Source organism: Crocuta crocuta, unplaced genomic scaffold (genome assembly GCF_008692635.1).
Source record: "Crocuta crocuta isolate KB4526 unplaced genomic scaffold, BGI_CrCroc_1.0 scaffold24, whole genome shotgun sequence".
In the NCBI taxonomy this organism is placed as follows: domain Eukaryota; kingdom Metazoa; phylum Chordata; class Mammalia; order Carnivora; family Hyaenidae; genus Crocuta; species Crocuta crocuta.
The window spans coordinates 6,057,086-6,081,179 of NW_027530974.1; the positions used below are offsets into that span (position 1 = coordinate 6,057,086).

Below are 24,094 nucleotides of genomic sequence, written 5' to 3' on the forward strand. Positions count from 1 at the left end.
TCTTTTCACCACTAAAATGTCTCCATCTTGCTAAACCCCAAAATCCTCATCTGAGCCCCATCCCCCCTTCTTTCACACTTGTTTCTCTAGCCTCCATGACAACTTTACTCTCCTAGTTCTCTTTCCACCTCACTGGCCCCTAAATGTAGACCTGTTGGAATGGGTCTACTATGTAAGGCTGGAAGACTCACCAGCTCACCTTCTGGGAGAGGGCCTGGAGGCCCATCTACCTATCCTATCTAGATCCTATCTAGGACTCCATCTACAAAAGCAACAAGGGCTCCAGCCTCACTGAGACCAGTGGTGGGCTGCCCTCTGTAGCCAGGCTGAGGGTGAAAGATGCTGTTACAGAACTGGGCTGATAGCAATGAGGATTAGTGGATGAGAATGGAGGCCAGATGATACCCCTTAACCATCAAACAAGGTGGGCTAAGTTATCACCATCACCATGAGCTGCAAATAGGGAGCTGAATAGGGAGAGGACTGGAGAACAGGCAGGAGGAGTAAGCTGGAGAGAGCCATGGCAATGGTTAATTCATCGGCACTCAACTTAGTGTTAATTTATACAATTAAAGAAATCAAGAAGGATCAGGAGGAGGTTGAGGGCAGTCACCCAGGGAAAAAGTCACAATCCCTTCCTCAGCTGGGCCCAAACTGGTTCTCAATTCCAGAACCCAGTGACTGCAGAAAAGCCCGGGTGCTATGATGGGGAGCCCTGAGACACCACAACAGTTGCCATTCAGTTGTGAATCCCCCATCCTTCTTCAATGGATGGACATTTACTCACAGTAATCATGCATAGAGGAAAAGGGAACACCCAGGTCTTTGGAGGATTGCTGGGCGCAAGGTCGGAACTGATGTTGTATCCAGGACCTAACATGCCAACATGGCCCCCTTTTAGAGTGAGAGTATAAGGGAGCCAAGCAATAAATGGAATCCCATCCTGGGTCCAGCCAACAGTGGGTCTTTCAGGTTATCAGATCCACTATATCTGGTCCCTCAAAGTACAGATGGAATGGACATACATGGTGGTTGAAGGAACCCTTACATTGGTTCCTTGGGGGAGCTTTCAAGAGTATTAAGAGTTTGAGGGGCTAAGTGGAAGCTTCTCAAGATGCCACTACCACTCCCCTTTCCGACAGAGATAGTAAATTAAAAGCACTCCCACATCCCAGGGGAATGCTAGAGGTGTGTGCCACTCTCATGGGGTTGTGGTCTCTGTCAAATTCTAATTTAATTTGCCAGCTGGCGCCTACAAGAACTAGATGGATCATGGCAGATGACAGTGAAATACCAAGAAAGTAACCAAGTAGCAGCTTCAATGCCTCGTGCTCAGACACAGCAGCTGGTCACAGTTTGTCCTACTAAACCTTCTCTTGTATGTTCCCCAAGAACAAGACTGACCAGAATGCTGAAGAAATTTGGGGTGAAAGCAGTGATTGACTGCCAGTAGGCTAGAGGAGATTTGGGGTGTGTAGAAATATTTTAAAACTAGATTGTGGAGATTATTGTATGACTATACATTTACTTTGCAAAATCACTGAGTTCTACACTTAAAATAGGTGTCTTTTATAGTATGTAAATCATCCCTCAATAAAGGGAAGAGTGTATTAAAAAAATATATTTATTACATGTAAATGTACATGTATTTATATACCGTAGTTTTTATACCTATTTGTGAGATAAAAGAAAAATATGTATACTGGTCTCTGCCCCAATTCCTGGCATAGAGCACCTAAAACTTTTGTCAATTCCTAAGCGAAAACAGCATTAGGGGCATCTTTTGTTCTAATGAGGCAGCTCTATGAGCTCTGGATGGCTCCTGGATGGGGGCTGGTCACTAGAGAGACCAACCATCATTAGAAGGTTGGAATTTTCAGCTCTACTCTCTATTCTCCATAGAGGGGAAAGGGGTTGAACATGGACTTAATGATAAGTCATGGCTATATGAGGACACCTCCATAAAAATCCCAAAGGGATAGGATTCAAATACCAGGAAGGGAACATACCCCAACCCCATGGGGACAGAAGCACCTGCACTCAAGATCCTCCCAGACCTCATCCCATGTAACTCTTAGTCTGATTTTTCATCTGTATCCTGTAATAAACTGTTAAAGGTAAGTGTTTCCATGAGTTCTTTGAGGTGCTCTAGCAAATTAATCAAGCCTGAGGAGGGGGTTGTGGGAACCTCTGATTTATAGCTGGTCATCACATGGACTAGTGATTGGCCTCTGACATGGAGTGAAGGCAGTCTTGTGGGACTGAGCCCTTACCTATGGAATCTGATGCTACCTCCAGGTAGCGGGTGTCAGAATTGATTTAAATTGCAGGACACCAAGCTGATGGCACAGAGAATTGCTTGGTGTGTGAAGAAACACCACACACCTGGTGTCAGATTGTTGTGTGGTAGTAGCATCAGAGTAAAGGAGAGACAAGGAAGAGAAGGCACTGACTTCTTCCTAGACCTTATTCTCTGAGTACCTAAGGTCTCTGATAGGGATGTTCAAATCCTGCAGTCCAAACAGAAGTGGAATTCATCAGTAGAGTGGTTGTGCTGTGAAATCACAGAAATTCTCTTCTCAGAACATCTTCGTTGACCTTGGCCCCACTTATTATAAGGATCCCTAAGTGTACATCAATGTTGTTGAATTTTTCACCATATTGTGCTCACTGGAACTTCTTAAAAAATATATTCTAATTGTTCTTCATGCAAGGTTGGCCTTGTTAAATAAGGGAGGGTCTGTGTTCAGTTTCACAAAGTACCCCTGAGTTACAATCATGAATTCATACTGACTCCCAGAGTCCTCTGTAAATATTTCAGAGTGGAGCTGCTAGATTTGATTTACGTTTCTATAGGCAAGTATCACAGTATTCTATTTTTTAAATGTTTATTTATTTTAGAGAGAGCACACGAGCAGGGGAGGGGCAGAGAGAGAGGGAGACAGAATCCGAAACAGGATCCAGGCTCTGAGCTGTCAGCACAGAGCCCAACACATGGGCTAGAACTCACTAACTACAAGATCATGACCTGAGCTAAAGTCAGACATTTAACTGACTGAGCCACCCAGGTGCCCCTGTCACAATCTTTTAAAGATGGACATAATGTACAAAATATTTACATTTAATATTAACACAGTCCTTTAATTGTTCTTAACATAATGTGACTATGAACTCAGTTCTCACAATAGCTCTTATCGGGGAGCTATTTGATTCTATGGTGAGTGCTTTTTCCTGTAGCACACTATCTTCCATATGCTGTAATTTAGAGAAGAAGAGTGTCCTAATTACTATTAGGAAATCTCGGATAAAATAAAGGAGGGGCACCTGGCTGGCTCAGTCGGTGAAGCATGTGACTCTTGATCTCGAGGTTGTGAATTCAAGCCCCTTGTTGGGTGTGAAGATAACTTAAAAATAAAATCTTAGGGGGCGCCTGGGTGGCTTCATCAGTCAAATGTCCAACTTTGGCTCAGGTAATGATCTCATGGCTTGTGAGTTCAAGTCTACGTCAGGCTCTGTGCTGACAGCTCAGAACCTGAGCCTGCTTCAGATTCTGTGTCTCTTTCTCTCTCTGACCCTCCCGCACTCATTCTCTCTCTCCCTCTCTCTCTCTCTCCAAAATTAAACTTTAAAATAAAGTAAAATCTTTACTTTTTAATTAAAAAATTTTTTAAAATACAGAGGAGATAGTATTGCTTTCAGATAAGGAGGGGTGTGACATTTAAATTAGGCCTTGAAGGATACAAATGTGTTAAATATGGCTGGGAGAGGTGGACAAGGGAGGAAGTCTGGTTTAGTTAGGGGAGGGGAGGACATTCCCAGAAAAAGCAACAAGATGGGCAGAAGCACGCAGTTAGTGTGGGGCCAGAGCATATAAAGCCAGAGATGTGTGACTACAATATAAGAATTTGTAAACCTGTCCATAAAATAGGATTCAATAAATGATACACACACACACACACACTCCATGAAATATTACACATCCTTTAAAATAAGAATGGCATATTGAGACTGACAATATAGAAAAATATTCATCAGAAACACTGAGTCAAGAGGCCTAGTGGGTTAAGATAATACGTCAAAGTGCTTTGTAAATTGTAAATCATTTCTCAGAAGGGAGAACGGGGCATGAAAAGCGAGGAATCAGGATAGCTTTAGAGAAGAGGATTGTAGGGAGAATTTTTTTTTTTAGGTATGAGAGTGAGAATTCATTGAAGAGTTGTAAACAAAGGTTGGAGAGAATAAAAATGGTCAATGGGGCAGGTCCTCAAAAAGATGCAATGGCTCAGAATCAAGCGAACAAAGAACTAGAAGGAAGGAGAAGAAAGTAGAGATAAAAACAGAAATCTTGAGTCGGAGAGGAAATTGTACCTCCTTGTCATATCCTGTGGCGACAGCCAAAGATTTGCTCTGTGAAGGCAAAGGCTGTGGCCATTTCAAAACTTTGCCTCTACCCTGGAACCTCCCACTGCAAGAAGAGCGGGAAGCTTTCACCCATAAGCCCTTACTTACATGGCAAAAGTCCTGGCTACCCTGAGCATGCCTGTCCTGATTTCCTTTCTTCCAGTCTCAGCAGCAGAAGTATCCTTGTTCCTATGCTGTGCTGGGGAACCCAGTCCCTCTTTCCTCCCCTGAGACCTTGACTCATCAATTATCCCCGTTCTCCCCTTTAACTTCAGCCCCTTCCCTGCCCACTGGATCCTTCTTAGCATGTATTTAACTTTGTATCAAATATCTCCTGGATGTTTCACAGCAACCTCACACGTGCCTGCAAACCAGCTACCCATCGTGTGCTGTCTACTTCAGTTAGGGAGGACACACCCAGAGCCCTGCTAGGCTTCCCGGACTCCTCTGTCTTCACCACCATGGCTAACCAATTACCAAAAATCCTTTTCACTTTACTTTGAAATGACTTCACATTCACATCTTCCTCTTTATTTTCATTGCCATTATTTTATTTTTTTAAGTTTATTTATTTATTTTTGAGAGAGAGACAGTGAGGTCACACACATGAGCAGGGAAGGGGAAGAAAGGGAGTGAGAGAAGCAGGCCTTGTGCTGTTAGGGCTGAGCCCAACGTGGGGCTCAATCCCATGAACCATGAGATCATGACTTGAGCTGAAATGCAGCGTCAGATGCTTAATGGACTGAGCCAGGCACCCCCACCGCCACTGTTTTAGTTTCTGGTACAAGTTTTCCTTGCCTGGAGCACTGTAGCCGTATCTTAACAGGTACTTCTGATTATAGCATCACCCACCATCAGCCTACCCTTTACAACACTTTGAAGGTGATCTTTCAAAATGCATATATAACCACATCACTCCTCTACTTTAAATCTTTCAGAGCTTGAGATTTCATAAGGATAAAGTTCACTTTTTTTGGCCAGGCATACAATGTTATTCATGACCATCTTCGTCCCTCACCAGTGAAGAATATGGGTTTTAGACATGACCTGTGGTTCAGGGGGATGTAACAGAGCCTAGTAGGCCCCTGATTTGAGTGTGCGGTTGTTTCTCCCTCCTATCTGTCTGGGGAATGTCCAGCCAGGGATAGATCTGGCTCAGGTGGCCTGAATTTCCCTGCCATAGTCCTGGGCTGTTTCATCTATGCTTCTAGAGCACCCTGGACAGTTACACCTGCACCCCACTCTAGAACAGTGTATCTATCTTCCTTAGATTATGTAGTCCTTTCTTGGTGATTCTTGCCTGATTTTTCTTTGTGTCCTTGGTGTCTAACATAGAGACAGGCTGTCACATAGTTTATTCAAAGTCACTAAACGTTTATTGAAAGAAGTACAGGCTTAGACTCTGCGTCCTTCAGTCATGCACCAAAGGAGGCACATTCATTTTGAGACAACCTGCAGGTAAAAGATCAAAATGTCTAATAACATACAAGGCAAATGTGGTGCTTCTGCACACACTCCTGTTTGCAGACAGCCCTTGTTAATCCTTCCTTTCCAAAAGTTTCATCACAATCGTGTGCAGATTCTGGAACTGCATTAGCCATCTTTATGTTAATATTTGTCTTTCTCCTGTTATGTTTTAATTTTCCCTGAAGGATCTCCTCCAGGGAAACAATAATAATATCTCTTTTTAAAACTGGAATCATTTCCAAAACTTTCAGTGTTTAATTTTCTGAAACATAACACTGTCACAGCTGAATTTTTGTTTGTATTTCTCATCATTTGTCTTAAGTGGTATTGCAACTTTTTGAATTCAAGAAATTAAAATTTCTGTTTCAAAATCCACATATGACCTTACAGAATTCCTCAGCAAAAATGACAATAATAGCTTTCATTTATTCAGCGCTTCCTTTAAGTGCAGATATATATTCTCCATATATTTTTCTCTTGTACTTGCCTGAGTAGTTTAAATGCAAAACTTATTTCAGCAAGCTAAAATAATTTCTCCCTTCTAGTAGTTGATTCAACAGCCACATCTCCATCCTGGCTCTGGGATTGAGCAAAAGAATAATATGCACGTGGGTACATTTGTTTTTCTGATACATCTCACAAAATCAGCTGTCTCTGGTTCCTTTGTTTAAATTCAGAACTAATTCCTCAAAACTATGTAAAAGTAGAAATTATAAGAGTTAGGTCTCAAAGGACCAGTTCTCCTCTTTAATCTGCATTTTAATGCCAAAAGATTTCAGAATTAGTGTCTTAAAATTTGGTTGGTAGTAAGAAGAGCCTGCCTGCTGGGAGAGAAAAAGGAGGTCCTGCAGGCAGGAACACAAAGCTGAAATGAGATACATTTCTATTTTTCTGTGTCATTACATTAAAGGCTTGATAATATGGCAGTGATATTGTGTGAATGAAAATAGACATTTGGAAAAGAAGCCACTTGTTCCTCTGTTTATGTTAAAGGAAATATATTTTGTTGTTCACAGGAATAAATTAGAAGAAAAGTAATCAGTTTTTGGAATGTATAATTTCATCATTTATACAAATTTTAATGTATCATTTGTATTACTGATCTGGTTACTATACTTGGTAATGACTTTGCTCCTGGATTGGTCGACAAAAATGATTAATGTTTAATCTTCAATCATGTTTAATCTAAATAACTTCTATTTCCTTCTAAAATATCTGGCATCTAAAAATGAAAGGAAAAAATGTATCATAAGTTTTTAGGAAACACAGGCATTCAGTGACAGAACAACTGATTCTTGATTACATATGGAATTCTTGATTATGTATACAATTCTTACTGCATAAACAGCTAATTCTTATATACACATGGAAAAGGAGTACAACCTGCAGATAGATAAACTTCACAGATAACACCAATACTATATATTAATAAATATTTCTGTTGGTTTCAACCTTTGTCCCATTATGGAATATGGTAAGGAACAAGGGTGGCTGAGTTTCATCTTCCTTGGTTTGGCTGCCAGCTGGCAGAATGAAGAAGGAATAGAAACATGAATCTAAATAATTCATAAAATTGCATACCAGCACACTATAACTAGGGTATTCTCATAACTCCACTATTAGAACAGCTGGGTCTCAGGAGGGAATATATAGACATGCCCTTGACTGTACCCCTCTTCCACAAAGCTATGTCATAAATAGGCCACAGGTTTGCGTGAATACATACCCTTGGCCTGGGGTAGGACAAGGGCACAAGTGGCTACATCTTCTATTAGGAATTACTCTACCATGCGTAGCACTGGTCCTGGGTCCTGAGTCTGTCTAACACTCCCTCCTATTTAGTCCCTATTAGGGGATCAGTGCTGGGGGCTACCACAATGAATATGAGACAATTCCTGCACTAAAAGTGTTCTAGTCAAGTTACAAGACATGCAAGTATAGAACAGTAATTTGCAGGTGCTGTTTTATCAAAGGGGACAGTGTGGGCATGTGGCAGGAAGCCAGTCAGTTCTGTGTGGGAGACAGAGCAGGAGAGGCTTCCTACAGGAGCCAGAGCTTGAGCTGCCAGGTGAGTCTGTGAGGCGGGAACGGAAGTACAGGAGAAAAGGAATTGAGAGAGAGCATTCCTGGCAGGGGGAGCTGTAGGGACTGTCACAGGAAGGCATAGAAATAACATAGCATGTTTGGAAAGTGGCAAGTGGTTAGATGTAGTTGGGTGTGTGATGACAGGGAGGAAGCAGTGAATGAGAAGGCTGGATAGGGGGGCGAGAGCCAGGTCATAGAGGACCTGATATGCTGTGCTAAGGTGCTGGATTTGATCCAGAATGCTGATCAACTGGGAACCACTGAGGAAAGGCATGCAGGGAAGGGGCATCATCCTTTTTGCTTCTGAAAGATCACTCTGTCTACTTTGCGGAGGATGGAAGGAAGGGGTGCCAAACTGGAGGCAGAAGCAAGTAGATGACTGTCATAGGCCAGATGAGAAATGATGAGGGCCTGACATGAGGCAGCAGCTGTAGGGATGCAACAATAAGGACCAACCTAAGGACAATTTCAGAAGGAGGGCTTCCCAGTTACAGGATGTATGACGATCAGAGGCCGAAGAGGCCTCATCTGAGGACAGGAAGGAAAGCTACACTGACCATTACTGAAACGTAACTTCAGGAACTCCTATTTAATCTTGAGCTAGGGTCGAATTACATGGAAACAGAACATTCTTAATAGTGATCATCAGTATGACCTACCACGGTCAAGGACTTTGGATGATTTTGTAATCTTCTTGGTCTGTAGGAGATAGAAAGAGAACAATGTAAAAAACACACAAACAAACAAACAAAACACCCAAAACCAAAAAACAAAAAAACCAAACCAAACAAACCAAAACAGGGTGGTGGTGGCAGTGGTGAGGAGGACAAAATAGTGCAACTAGTGAACAAGTATGCCATTATTTAATATGTTCTTGCCATTTAGGATAGAACTATCAGCCCCTAAAAGATTCAGAGAAAGCTTTTCAGTGTGTAATATATGGATCAGTCTCATTGCAATTAAATAAAATTATTGGTTCACAGTCTTGTTGTGTTTTAACATTCTCATGGACTTCTTTAGGATAAGATTCTGGCTCCTTGAAAGTGATGAAGAACTAGAGGCAAAAAAAAAAAAAAAGACATTTGAAACTACTAACATGCTCACTTTGGTCTCCGTATTTCCCACTCTTTCTACTATCAAAGACAATAGGCACCAGGAGCATCACAACTCTGAGGTGGTGCAGACAGAGTCTAAAGCGCGTTCCCTGGGCCCAGGGAAAGCCTTAAGGATGGTATTGGCTTAAGGCTCCTGTAAGTCTCCAGTTTTCTAAGAAATAGCCTTGCACAGCCGGAAAGGGCTCTTCTGCTCCAGCTCACCCCCTGGCTTCAAAGGCCATGCGAAGTCTATACAAATGGGCCTCAAATCCACTGTGAAAACAGGCTAGGTAAACAACTAGCTGAACTAGTGAAACCTGTGAATTTGCATGCTAATTTTCTTATTTTAAAATAAGGATGGAGAAAATATTCCACAGTTTCTGATAGCAATTCAGAGAAGGTTCATATTCAGTTTAAATTAGCAAGTATGGGGCATCTGTAACATGCCAGGCATCAGATCATATTCTTTCATATTAGGGGGAAAAATCATAGTTGCAAATAGTAGGATAATCTGCTAAGGGGTTTTAATTCTCAAAACAGTTGTATTGCAAATGGTATGCTCAACATTCATGACTCACGACATAGTCAAAAATGCAACTTTCATATCTGCTTCCCATTTCTGCTTTAGGCTTTCTTCACTCAAGGAAGCTTCTCCTTCGCCATTGGCTAAATATGCAGACTGCCCAGTGATGATCTTGGCTTACTCTAAGATGAGGTCAGTCCTCACTGTGAGGCACGAACACAATCTCAATTCAGTAAGCAGAATGGCCGTTCTTACATATTAATCCTTTCATCTTCATTCAGAAGTAGGACTTCTCCTCCCCTTCTCCAAGCTAAGGCTTGTAGTTGGGGGACACCACCTGCCATTGGAGGTCAATTTCTGCTCCCTTTTCATTCTCCATCTCCTCCATTTGTAGAAAGAGGAAGGAGAAGTAAGGCACTGGGACATTTTTACTTGGTTTGGTGGCTTCAGTCCTGGGCTTGTAGTGGCTCAGCTGATTTTGTTTGTAGAGCTTGCCACTGCTAGGGACCTCTGTCCTATAGTTCCCTTGACCTAAGCCAATGCACCTCTCTTCTGGTGGTCACCTGATACTCCTTCATCAGCCTCTAAAAATCTGGCATTCCCTTCTAGCCTCTTGGTGCTGGTATCCCCCCAGGCAGCTTTGGGCAGAAACTAGGAGAACTTGACTCTCTCCTGTCTGGTTCTTAAGAAACTATGACAAACATCTTTTGTCCTGCTGGCAAGCTCAGAGAGAACAGGCCACCCCATCACAGCCCCTCTCGGGGGCTGCTTTAGTTATCTCAGGCACGGTGCATCACTGGTCCTCTGTTTCCCAATTTTTAGGACATGCATATCAAAGCTCTCCAGGTGATCTTCTGGAAACCCCCATAGTAGGCTCTAAGTAAAAGAGGTAGAATTACTTGGGGGCGATGGGAGCTCATAACACGATGGATTCAAAGAAATTTCTTTTCCACTCTTCCCTACTCTCCACACTTTCTACACATTGGATCTGGCCAAGAGATAGGAGTCCTGAAACAGGTTCTTTGCAATTTCCTTCAGAAACTCTGAACAGGGGAAATTCACCCTCCCTTTGAGTACTTTAATAACTGTTTTATTAGCACCTCAGTGACTAGGCCAGAAAGAATCCCATTTTAATATCCTGCTATGGTCTTAATCAACCCCATATGATTTGTGCATACACCTTGTAGCATCAAATCTACAGAAATAATGTATTATAAAATTGAACAGTAGTGTAAGATAATCTGGTCATAAAGTATATATGTAAGCTGTTTTGCTGTAGACAAAATCTTATCTCATATCTTTATAGTATCTTCCTTAGAGGTGATTGTAAGTCCCGTAAGGGCAGGTATTCCGGCTTTCCAATTCAAGTTCTACAAAAAACATTTGTCAAGCATCTATTTTATGCCAGACAAAATACCAAACAGTTGGATATAGTGTATCTTAAATTAGGAAAAGGAAAAAAAAAGTTTTAAAATATATTATTCATTATACTTATGTTCTAAATAATGTCTTTAAGACATTATTATTTAGAAACAAAGAGAAAAACTCACTTTGATTTTCTTGCTCCCTCTCTGGGCCTCCTAATTAAATCTTCCAAATGTTTATTTCTCTCTTCTAGACTGAAGGAAGAAACAATTGAATTTTATGACTAAAATTGACTTTTTTAAACTAATATTTTGTTGGACTCACTGGGGGATTTGAGATGATAAATATAGTGATCTAGCTATCTGTATATCATCCATCGACCTCACCATAGGAGAATTTGGGATTCTTTCCTAGCAACTCAAATTATTTAATCAATTTCTTCCTTTAAGGTTCCAGTAGTGAAGAAGGAAAGTAGATAGTAGTAAACCTATAAAATGACAGACGTTCTATTCATTTACACAGACAGTGGGTAGAGAACTGATCCCTTTGCATGAGGAAACCCAACATGATCCTGGGAGTAACACGTTAAAAACACAGCCCCTGGGGGCATCTGGGTGGTTCAGTCGATTGAGCAATTGAGCATCTGATTTAGGCTCAGGTCATGATCTTGTGATTTGTGGGTTCGGCCCTTCATTGGGTTCACTGCTGTCAGTGCAGAGCTTGCTTCAGATCCTCTTCCCTTCTCTCTGACCCTCTTCTCATGGTCTCTCTCTCAAAAATAAATAAACATTTTTAAAAAATTCTTTTAAAAGCACAACTCCTGAGCTGTGAACTGCTTTAACATGAGGAAATGTGTAATAGTGTCGTAGGAAGGATCACAGCACTCAGGTGGCCTGTAAGAGATTTGCTGGTGTTCTACTTTTATGGCTTTTAGCAAGAGAGATACCAGCAGTTTCCCTTCTTGCCTCTAGGAGGGCAAATTCAATTAAAGTAGTCTCTTCCCAAACTCCCTTTCCCATCCAGGGACAGTTTATTAGTTTCCTGTGGCTGCTGAAACAGCTGACTACAAACCTGGAGGCTTAAAACAACGTATCTTTATTCTCCCATGGTTCAGGAGGTCAGAAGTCTGAAATCAGATGCCATGGGCTAAACTCAGGTGCCAGCAAGGATGTGCTCCCTCCAGGGGCTCAGAAGGAGTCTTCATTGCCTTGCCTTTTCCCTCTCTGGCTGCTGTCCTAATTCCTTGGTTCCTGGCTCCTCGGCACATGGTCTTTACTCTTCCTGTTGCTTGATCATATTGCCATCTTCTGTCATCAGACTTCTCTCTGCCTCCCTCTTGTAACAGTTGGGACTGCATTTAGGGCTCACCCGAATAATCCAGGCTAATCTTGCCATCTCAAGATCCTTCATTTAATGACATCTACAAAGTCTCTTCTACCATATGAGGGCGCCTTCACAAGTCTCTGGGGAACGGAATTTGGATGTCTTTGGGAAGCTGTTATTCAGGCTACTATGGAGAGTAAACAGATCTGTGGAGGATAGAAAATTCTCTTGCAGGGGTCATTACCTCAAATGCCTATGAGAGAGTCAAGCAAGTATGTAAACTGAATAAAGTAAGGGGGAATTTGGACAAACCAGAGAGCATTTACCCCTATTGTAGGGGTCACTTTTAAATAACAAACCTGAGCCATGAAAACTTGATCAAGGCCAAAAGGGCCCACAGTGACTCCAACCCCCTGGCTAAATATAGATCAGCCCATCAGGCAACCCACCTCAAAGTATCCATAAGCCCTAGCTGACCAATGGATTACTTACAGCCAGGCACAGAAAAAAAAAAAAAAGGGGGGGGGTGGAATTCCATTGGTTCCCATACCGCCTCACCTCCCTTCTTTAAATACAGTCCCCACCCACTGCCTTGTGTCACAGTCAGTCTCTCCTTTGCTGTCCTGCTGGCTGCTTCCTTGTGGTGTATTCAGTAAACTTCTATCTCCTTTGTTCTGTCTCAGGTGAATTCTTTCACTGCCCATAGCGCTGGCGATCCAGTTGCCCCACATTTGGAAACCCCCATCTGATTGGGATGGAATCACACCTATTCCTTGCCTGAAGGACAAAGTTGCTACTTGGCTCTTGCCTGATGTTGCCATGTGGGAATGGTGCAGTACTGATGTCAGATCTCAATTTTAAAGAAAAGATGGAAATCTAACTTTTTACAGGAAATCTTCCTTTTTTAAAATATTGGCAATATTTCAAAAATACTTTAAACATTAGATGGACCAAACAAAACACATCTACCTTGGGATATGCCTCATACGGTGTCATTTTGAAACCTCTGCATTATTGTCCAGAGATATCAGGCTTTTGTTTTCAAAGGTTAAAGGGGAAATGTTGTCCATCTAGGAGGGGATGAACATGTTAAATAGGCCCTCTGTTTACAAACAGCTTGAGTCTCTCATGATTCATGATTAGAGAAAATGCCATGGAATAAATCACTGTTTTTCTAGAGTTCACAAACAACAGTCCAAGTCTTGGAGGAAGAGGATACTCAAGGAGAGAGACTGAAGGGGTTCAGTTGGTTAAGCGTTGCCCTTCCAGTCAGATCATGATCTCATGGTTCCTGGGTTTGAACCTCACGTCCAGCTCTGTGCTGACAGCTCGGAGCCTGGAGCCTGCTGTGGATTCTGTTTCTCTCTCTCTCTGCCCCTCCCCTGCTCATGCTTGTCTCTCTCTCTCAAAAGTAAATAAATGTTAGAAAAATTGTTTAAAAAACATCTTTAAAAAGAAGTAAAAAAGGAGAGAGAGTGAAAAGTTCTTCTAAGTGTGCTACAAGCACCACTGGAACATACTTATACACAGTCCTCCTGTGCATAGAGCTGAGAACAGAAAGTCACAACCTAAGCCCAAGTAAATGGAGTCATTGGTTTCCATGGGGGAGGCAATGTCCTCCCTTGAAGGACACTGGCAGCACATGTAGGGAGCCAAGTAAGCAGAGTAACGCCATCCAGCAGAATGAAGGGGCTAACTGGACCATGCCAACAGATGGTATGCTTGGGAGTGGAAGTCATACTTACCCATTTTAAAGTCTGTGTTAGCACTGGCATTTGTTTTTTGTTTTTTTAAACATCTTTATTAATATATAACTGACATATAATGAATTGCACACTTTTAAAGTGTAGTTTGATGCTTTGACATATATATTCACCCAGGGAACAATAATTACAATGAACATAGTGAACATATCCATCATCTTCAGAATTTTGCTCATGTACTTGCATAATCCTTCACTCCCATTCCTCCTTGCCCCCAGGTCCCCAGACAACCACTGACCTGCTTTTTCTCACTATAGATTACTTTCCAGTATCTAGAAGTTTATATAAGGGAATCTTACATTTAGTCCAATTATTTTGAGATTGATCCATGTTGTTGCATGTACCAAGAATTCATTCTTTCTTCTTTTTTTTTTTTTTTTAAATCACTGAGTAGTATTCCACTGTATGGCTATCCTACAATTTTTTATTTTACCATTTGAGGGACATATGGGTTGTTTCCAGCTCTGGGCTATGACAAAGCTCGCATGAACAGTCATCTTTGTGTGTACACAAGTCTAGAAATACAAAGATTTATTCCATGGTATTTTCTCTAATAATGAAGCATGATAGACTCAAGCTGTTTGTAAACAGAAGGCCTAATTAATATTGTCATCTCCTCCTCATTTGGATCAACACATCGGAGTGCTGAATCATATGGTAGTGTCTGTGTAACTTTGTAAGAAGCTGCCAGACCATTTCTAAAGTGGCTGTGCCATATTCCATTCCCACCAGGATGGTCTGAGCTGCTCAGCTGCTTCACACCCTTGCCAATACTTGGTATAGTCAGTCTTTGAAAACTTCCAGTAGTTGTGTAGAGGTATTCATTGTGGTTTTAATTTGTCTTTTAATGATGTTAAGTATCTTTCCATGTGCTTATTCATCATCCATATATCTTCTTGGTGAAATTTCTGTTCAAATCTTTGCCATTTTATTTTTATTTGTTTAATGTTTTTATTTATTTCTGAGAGAGAGAGAGAGAGGCAGCATGAGCAGGAGAGGGTCAGAGAGAGAGGGAGACACAGAATCCAAAACAGGCTTCAGGCTCTGAGCTAGCTGTCAGCACAGAACCTGATGCGGGGCCCAAACCCACGAACCATGAGATCATGACCTGAGCCAAAGTCAGATGCTTAACTGACTGAGCCACCCAGGTGCCCCAAATCTTTGCCATTTTAGTCAAGTTTTGAGATTTGTTATGTATTCTGGATAAAAGTTCTCTATCAAATATATGACTTGCAAATGTGTTCTTTCAGGCTATGGCTTGTCTTTTCATTCATTTATCTGTCTCCTGAAGAGCAGAAGCTTAAATTTTTTTCTTTGTTTTAATGAGACACAATGCATAAGTTTAAGGTGTACAGCATAATGACTTGACTTATACATACTGTGAAATGGTCACCACATGTTGCAGACTATGAGTGTGGAGTTCTCTCTTGTCCACCAAGAGAGCAGATGCAGAATTGAATACAAGAAAGGCTAATGTCTAGGAGGAGACAAGAGCCCCAAATAGGGGTTTCGTCTCTGTATTTATTGAGCTCACAAGATATTACCCACATGGTGAACGTGAAGAAAACAAGATCTTACACACGTGGTAAATGGAAGAAAGCAATCGGATAGTTAGTAATCATTAACTTGTGTGTAAGCAAAGGGTCTTGGGGGCAAGTGAAATTTGTGATCAAGGTACAATAGTACATTGGTATCTGAGTGGAAAGTATTCGTGATCCCATTATAATATCTTGCTTCCTAACCTCAAGGGTTTTTGCCCCATGGTGGCAGCTTTCTGCCCCAAGCTTTTCCTAACCCATTTATGTAAGTAGAACCTATTTCCCCACAACCACAATAAGTTTAGTTAACATCCATCATCTCATATCAATACATGAAAAATAAAAAAGAGAAAATAGGGGCATCTGGGTGTCTCAGTCGGTTAAGTGTCTGACTCCTGATCCGGGCTCAGGTCCTGATCTCATGGTCATGAGATAGAGCCCTGAGTCAAGCCCCACCTCAGGCTCTGTGCTGGGTATAGAGCTTACTTAATTTTCTCTCTCTCTCTCTCCCTCTGCCCCTCTCCCATTCTCATACAGGTATGCTCTTTCTCTCTCTCAGAATAAATAAATTTTTTAAAAAGCAGTAAAAGTTTTTTTCCTTGTGATGAAAATATTATAATTTACTCTTAGTGACTTTAAAAGATACCATACAACAGGGGCGCCTGGGTGGCTTAGTCGGTTAAGCGTCCGACTTTCGCTTAGGTCATGATCTCGCGGTTTGTGGGTTCGAGCCCCGCATCGGGCTCTGTGCTGACTGCCAGCTCAGAGCCTGGAGCCTGTTTCAGTCTGTGACTCCCTCTCTCTCTGACCCTCCCCTGCTCACACACTCTCTCTCTCTCTCTCTCTCCCCTAGAAATAAATAAAACATTAAAAAAATATCTACCATACAACAATGTTGAACTATAATCATCATATTGTACACTTCATCCCAAGTACTTACATATCTTATAGCTGGAAATTTGTACCTTTTGACTACCTCCACCTAATTCTCATGCCTCCACACAGCCCCCTCCACTGTTAACTACAAATTTGATCTTTTCTATGGGTTGGGTTTTGTTTTATTTTGTTTTTCAGATTTCACATGTAAGTGAGATCACAGAGCATTTGTCTTTTTCTGACTTATTTCACTTAGCATAGTGCCCTCAAGTTTCATCCATGTTGTTGCAAATGGCAGGGTTTTCTTCTTGTTTATGACTGAATAATATTCTTCTCTGTGTGTGTGCATGTGTATGTACATACCACATTTTCTTTATCTATTCATCCATCTATGGACACTTAGATTGCTTCCATATCTTGACTATTGTAAATAATGCTGCAATAAACATAAGGATACACATATCTTTTTGAGTGTTTTCATTTCTTTGGCTAAACACCAGGATGTGGAATTGTAGATCACGTGGTAGTTCTATTTTTAACTTTTCGAGGAACCTCCATACTGTTTTCGATAGTGGGTGCACCAATTTATATTCCCACCATCAGTGCATAAGGGTTCCCTTTCCTCTGTATCCTTGCTAACACCTGTTATCTCTTGTCTTTTTGGTGATAGCCATTCTAACAAGTATGAAGGCATATCTCATTGTGGTTTTGATTTTGTATTCCCCTGATGATTAGTAGTTTTGAGCATGTTTTCATGTGCCTGTTGGTCATTTGAATGTCTCCTTTGGGAAAATGCCTATTCAGGTGCTTTGCTCATTTTAAAATTGGATTGTTTTTCTGCTATTAAGTTGTATGAGTTCTCTACATATTTTAGATTTTAACCCCTTGTGAGTTATATGATTTACAAATATTTCTATCATTTTGTAAGTTGCCTTTTCATTGTTATTTCTTTTATCAGGAGGCGTTTTTAGTGTGATGTTGTCCCACTTGTTTATTTATTTTTTTGTCTTGTTGCCTGTGCTTTAGGTGTTACATCCAAAAAAATCAAGACCCATGTCCTGGAGCTTTTTAAAAATTTTTTTAATGTTTTGTTTATTTTTGAAAGAGTGCATGAGGGGGAGGGGCAGAGAGAAAGAGGAAGACAGAGGATCCAAAGTGGGCTCCGTGCTGACAGCAGCGAGCCCGATGTGGGACTCCAACTCATGAACTGTGAGATGATGACCTGAGCCAAAGTTGGATGCTTAACTGACTGAGTTTGCACTTCAAGGGTTTAATGCACTTTAAAATAGTGCTATCTGATTTGTGGCTTTTAAAATAATTTTCAGAGAGATATAATTGACATAAAACTTCATTTTAGTTTCAGATGTTCAGTATAATGCTTTAATATTTGCACATATTGTGAAATGATCACCATAATAAGTCTAGTTGCCATCTGTTACCATATAGAGTTACAAGATTTTTTTCTTGTGATGAGCAATTTTAAGATTTACTCTCTTAGCAACTTTTAAATATGCAACACAGTATTAACTATAGTCACCATGCTGTACATTACATCCCCATGACTTATTTTATAACTGGACATTTGTACTTTTTGACCCCCCTTCACCCATTTCACCAGCCCCCCCAACCCCTTACCTGTAACAACCACTATTCTGTTCTCGGTATCTATGAGCTTGTTTTGTTTTGGTTTTTAGATTCCACATATAAGCAAGATCATACAGTATTTGTCTTTCTCTGACTTACTTCATTTAGGATGACGCCTCAAGATCTATCCATGTTGTCACAAGTGGCAGAATTCCTTCTCTTTACAACTGAATAACATTCCATTGCATACATATATCACATTTTATTTTTCTTTTTTTCATCAATGGATAATTCAGTTGCTTCCGTATCTTGATTATTGTAAATAATGCTGCAGTAAACACGTGGTGCATATATCTTTTCAAGTTAATTTTCATTTTCTTCAGATAAATACCCAGAAGTAGAAATGCTGGATTATATGGTAGTTGTATCTTTAATTTTTTGAGGAACCTCCATACAGTCTTCCACAGTGGCTGCACCAATTCACATTCCCATCAATAGTGCATGAGAGTTGCCTTTCCTCCACTTCTTAGCCAATATTTGTTATTTCCAGCCTTGTTAATAGCCATTCTAATAAGTGTGGGGAGATTTCTCATCGTGGTTCTGATTTCTATCATGATTAGTGGTGTGAGTGAGCAACTTTTCACGTACCTGTTGGCCATCTGTATGTTAAACAGGAATATTTAAAAATTTTTTGTTTATGTTTATTTATTTGGGAGGGGGCAGAGAGAGAGGGAGACACAGAATCCAAAGCAGGTTCAGGTTCTGAGCTGTCCCCACAGAGCTTGACATGGGGCTCAAACCCATGAACTGTGAAATCATGACCTGAACCTAAGTCAGACGCTCTACTGACTGGGCCACCAGGTGCCCTGAACTGGGATATTTTTGTGAAAGGATCCACCTCTCACTAAGATGTTACCATAGATGTGATGGGGAGGAGGGTACAGAGAACAAGTCTAAAATTTCATAGAGACTATCCCTGAACCAGGAATATATGTATGTATGTATGTGTGTGTATATATATATATATATATATATGGAGCAGGGACTTTTACCCCCGAAACTGATCTGGCCACAGGTATTGCAGAGAAAGCAGTGTTTGGGAGAGAGTTGCATGATTACTAGAATCTCTGTAGCATTTCGGAAAAGCTGCCTTACTCAGAGAGGGAAGACAGTGAATGTACCTCTAAGGAAAGGGCATTTGGGTAGAGATTTCAAGAACAGTAGGAGAGAACTGGGGTGAGGAAAGCCTGAGCATTCCAGGTGGAACAGCCTATGCTAAAGTCATGAGGCAAAAGGGAATGTGATGCATTTGAGAAGCTATAATGCTCCAGTGTGGCCGAAGGCAAGGCAGGGAGTGGGGAGATGAGACTGGAGACACAGGCAGAAACCATATCGTGAAGACATTTTTAGTTCATGTTAAGGATTTTTGCTTTTATCTAAAAGTGGTGGAAGAAATCACTAAAAGTGTTTTAAGAAGCATAATCAGATTTATATTTCAGAAAGATTACTCTGGCTGCATGCACAAAATGGACCTCACCAAGTTTCTTCTTTTACTTAGTCTTTTAGAAAAATCAAATATCATTAATGGCTTTTTTAAGTAAGCAGCTGTTTTTAAAATGCAAGGCATGTAAATTGATAACTTACAGTATATTCAGTGGAAATATTTAAAGATACTTCAAACTGCTAAATTTTAACAGAATAGCACCAACTTAAAGAAACATTGTTCTGATGGTATATTTGATAATTTTTGAAGCAGCATACACTTTTTAAAAAGACCAAAGCTGGGCCACCTGGGTGGCTCAGTCAGTTAAGCATCTGACTTCTGCTCAGGTCATGGTCTCACAGCTCGTGAGTTCAAGCCCCAAACCAGGATATCTGCTGTTTTTGGTTCCTGTCTCCCTCGCTCTCTGTCCCTCCCCAGCTTGTGCTTTCTCTCTATCAAAAATTAATAAAAACATCAAAAAATATTTTTAAAGATCAAAGCTAATTCATGATAATTTTTAAAAACTGTCTTCATGAATATAACAGACTACATTTAATTCTTATCACTTAAAGCAAATCACCTCACATGATATCTGGCAGTGGTTCTTAAACTGTCCAGACATTAGAATCACCTGGACAGCTTTTGAAATACACTGATGCCCAGAACTGACTTGGTCTTAGCTTATTGGATCTGGGAGTAGAGTCTGGGCACTGGATATTTTTATAAAGCATTCAGGGGAATTTTAATAAGCAGCCACAGCTGACAACCATTTTAGTAAAATTTATAGAACACAAATTTCTTCTTTTTAAAAAAATTTTTTAAAGTTTATTTATTTATTTTGAGAGACAGCAAGCAGGGTAGGGACAGAGAGAGAGGGGAAAGAGAGAGAATCCCAAGCAGGCTTTACACTGTCCGTGCAGAGCCTGATGTGGGGCTCAAATTCATGAACCGTGAGATCATGACCTGAGCCAAGTGAACCACCCAGGTGCCCCTCGAATCTCTTCTTGACCACAAAGTGGATCAACCACTTTTCCGAAATGTAAGTTTAAAAAAATTGCATTTTAAAAATAACTGGGTCAAAGCAATGTGGCCAGAGTGATGGTTTATTTGATATTGGTTTAGAAATATTATTTGTTATTTTTATATTTCATGAGCTCATCTCATGACGATTGATCATTGGCTGAGTTTTCTTGGTTATAAGCTAAGGAGGAGTGTTATTTTACTTGTCTTGAGTGTATAATAACACTCCCTTCCTCCTTCAAATTTAAAACTTGTCAATGTCAGTATGAAAAATGGGAAGACTGTTTTAACGTTCATCTACTGAGGTACAATAATAAAAAACAAAATGAAGTTCCCAAGGTACAAATACCTGAACTATCTTTCAGTTATCTTGTGGTAAGTGAGCTCTACAGAAACTTTGTATGTGGGGGTGTGCCTTCTGTGGTAAGAACAGACCTCTTGCTTAAGCTTAGTGAAAGCCAGCACAGTATAAATGAAATTGAGAGAAGGATAAGGAAACAGCATATGAGAAGTGAAGATAATAAATAAGTGAAAAAAAATGTGCAGAATTTTATTCATTCATTCATTTATTTATGTTTATTTATTTTTGAGAGAGAGAGAAAGCACACATGAGCGAGCAGGGGAAGGGCAGAGAAAGATAAAGATACAGAATCTGAACAGGCTCCATCCAGGTTCTGAGCTGTCAGCACAGAGCCTGATGTGGGGCTTAAACTCATGAACTGTTAGATCGTGACCTGAGCCGAAATCAGATGCTTAACTGACTGAGCCACCCAGGCAAACTTTATTTTTTATTTTTATTTTTTTAGAGAGAGTGAGTGCCAGAGGTGGAGAGAGAGAATATTAAGCAGTCTCCATGCTCAGCCTGGAGCCTGATGAGGGGCTCATTCCCATGACCCTGGGATCATGACCCAAGCCAAAATCAAGAGTAGGATGCTCAACCGACTGAGCCACCCAGAGGCCTAGAGCTGAATCTGATTCTCATGAGAGAGTTTAGTTGGTACTTGATATACATACATGTATGTTCCATTTGGTGTGCATTCAAAACTTGTTGTGAATAAAGTCTAAGCATTGCAACGTTATTTTACTTGAACACCATGGAATATCTCCTGAAACTTTTGGATGCTTCTCATGAATATTGTCACCACCGCCCTCCCCCAAATCAAAGGGAGCTGTGAGAAAAGATGAAAATCTGGTTATGCAAGTAGTCAGACATTAAGCAGACTATTTTATTGAAGAATGGCCTTAATTTATAAAAAATTCACATTTTTTTCTCTTTCTAGGAGTCTAAGAAAATAAACTTGGCAAGCCAGGGAGCAAAATAAAATATTGGTAAATGTTTACAAAAAACTAAGCTTTTTCAACTTACTGTGCAATCTGGGAGTGGGATATCTCAAGCCTTTGGTCAGCACATTCAATAATTTCTTCATATGATGTAACCTTGAAAAAAATAAGCCACAAAATTATTCTATGATAAATTCTAGAACTTTTATTTTTGTTTATAGTTGCTTAAAAAAATCTCTACAGTTGAAGTTCAATTATGTAAATGTCATCAAGTTTTACAGTCGGCAAAACATCTTCCTTACTGTTTGACATCAGGAATATGAGTAGAAATAGAATTATAAAGTACCTATTCATCAGGCAGAAAGAGTGACGTGTCAGTAAATGGACAACTGTAGTGAGTCAACTCTAATCCAGTTGTCTTCCGCAAAAACAGTAGATGTATCAGCTAAGGATTAGAGCCTGTATCTATGGTTAAAGTTAACGCAGTTTTCAGAAGGTAAACTAGAATGTTAAATTGAAAAGATTTACAATTACTCTCAAAATGAAGTCCTAATACTAAGACTTAAAATAGTCAACAGCAGGGGATAGATACACAGAATGTTGTTAAGTGTCAGCTAAAAGGCTGATGGGAGCATTTTATGTAATTACGCTTAACCAACTGAGCCACCCAGGTGCCCTTTATAAGGTCATTATGAAGTAAAAAGAATCAATATAAATGTGTTCCATCATTCTTCAGATCCTTTGTAGCACTAAAATTCTATTATTTTAATATTTGGCATAGTTTTTAAAGATAAATATTTCTATAAGAAAATTTGTACCTTATTTATTAAGTTGCCTAAATGTCTTTGATATTTGTCATTTTCTTCAATGAGTCTGTTGCAATGGTCTTCTTTTGACTCTAGAAGACTTCCCAATTTTGCAATCTATGGAGAAACATCAGTAAAAATACAAACTGTGGAAACTGCCATGAAAATCACATATGGGGGTGCCTGGGTGGCTCAGTTGGTTAAGCGTCCAACTTCAGCTCTGGTCATGACTTGTAGTTCATGAGTTTGAGCCCCATATCAGGCTCTGTGCTGACAGCTCAGAGTCTGGAGCCTGCTTTGGATTCTGTGTCTCACTCTCTCTCTGTCCATCCCCCATTTGCACTTTGTGTCTCTCTCTCAAAATAACCATAAAAAATAATTTAAAACATCATTTCTTAGGGAAAAAAAAGAAAACCACATATGGACGCTGAGAACTAATGAGAACAGTGACCTATACTTTATTTCAAGATTCTCTCTTTTTTTTTTTTTAAGTTTGTTTTTGAGAGACAGAGACAGTGCTAGTGGAGGAGGGGCAGAGAAAGAGGGAGAGAGAATCCCAAGCAGGCTCGTGATGTTGGCATTGAGCCCAATGAGGGGCTCAAACTCACAAGCCATGAGATCCTGACCTGAGCCAAGAGTTGGACATTTACCAACTGAGCCACCCAGGTGTCCCATTCCAAGATTCTCTTAAACCAAGTTCCACCATGGCGCCTGGGTGGCTCAGTCGGTTAAGCTTCCAACTGCAGCTCGGGTCATGATCTCACGGCTTATAGGTTTGAGCCCCACGTCAGGCTCTGTGCTGACAGCTCAGAGCCTGAAGCCTGCTTCAGATTCTGCATCTCCCTTTCTCTCTGACCCTCCCCTGATCACACTTTGTCTCTCTATCAAAAATAAATAAACATTAAAAAAAATCAAAAACAAAAAGCAAAAAAACCCCAAAGATGTACCACAAGTGAATCAATAGACACTAATCCCAGTTAGATTGCACTTAGAACAGAGGGGCAAAAATTATAATTTTATAATCACAATTATAAGTTCCTCCAATTTAATATTATGAAAGAGCTTTGCAAATAATTAAAGACTTGTTAGTGAATACAAATGTTCACCCCAAACCTTCCTTACTCTCTTTCCATTTATAATCAATGTATAGATATACTTGATTCCATCTAAATTAAAGTACTAATGTGCCTGATGATGCATTTTCAGGTTTGACAGTCTCAACTTGCATAAATGATACAAAGTTTTATTTTTTTTAATGTTTTATTTATTTTTGAGCACAAGAGAGACAGAGCATAAATGGGGGAGGGGCAGAGAGAGAGGGAGGCACAGAAATAGGCTCCAGGCTCTGAGCTGTCAGCACACAGCCCGACGCAGGGCTCGAATTCACAGACAGTGAGATCATGACCTGAGCTGAAGTTGGACGCTCAACCGACAGCCACCCAGGTGCCCCATCCAAGTTTTTAAAAAAGCTTAGTTCCAGGTCTG

At 40.4% G+C, this 24,094-nt stretch overlaps 1 protein-coding gene across 7 annotated transcripts in view; it reads right to left on the reverse strand.

Annotated features, from left to right (window-relative positions):
- Window positions 1-6,906: 6,906 nt before the first annotated feature.
- The window catches only part of CAGE1 (cancer antigen 1), a 50,521-nt gene continuing 33,333 nt past the window's right edge, over window positions 6,907-24,094 (reverse strand). For 4 of the 7 annotated variants that reach the window (XM_077770068.1, XM_077770066.1, XM_077770063.1 and 1 more), the window contains 5 exons: window positions 22,622-22,726; window positions 21,889-21,959; window positions 11,121-11,189; window positions 8,613-8,652; window positions 6,907-7,090 (listed from right to left, as the gene is read on the reverse strand). In XM_077770068.1, the coding sequence (XP_077626194.1) occupies window positions 7,049-7,090; window positions 8,613-8,652; window positions 11,121-11,189; window positions 21,889-21,959; window positions 22,622-22,726 (327 nt within the window). In that variant the 3' untranslated portion in view covers window positions 6,907-7,048. Of the gene's footprint in view, window positions 7,091-8,612; window positions 8,653-11,120; window positions 11,190-21,627; window positions 21,692-21,888; window positions 21,960-22,621; window positions 22,727-24,094 lie in introns of those variants that run through there. The other 3 variants (XM_077770065.1, XM_077770064.1, XM_077770069.1) reach the window with 3 other exon arrangements.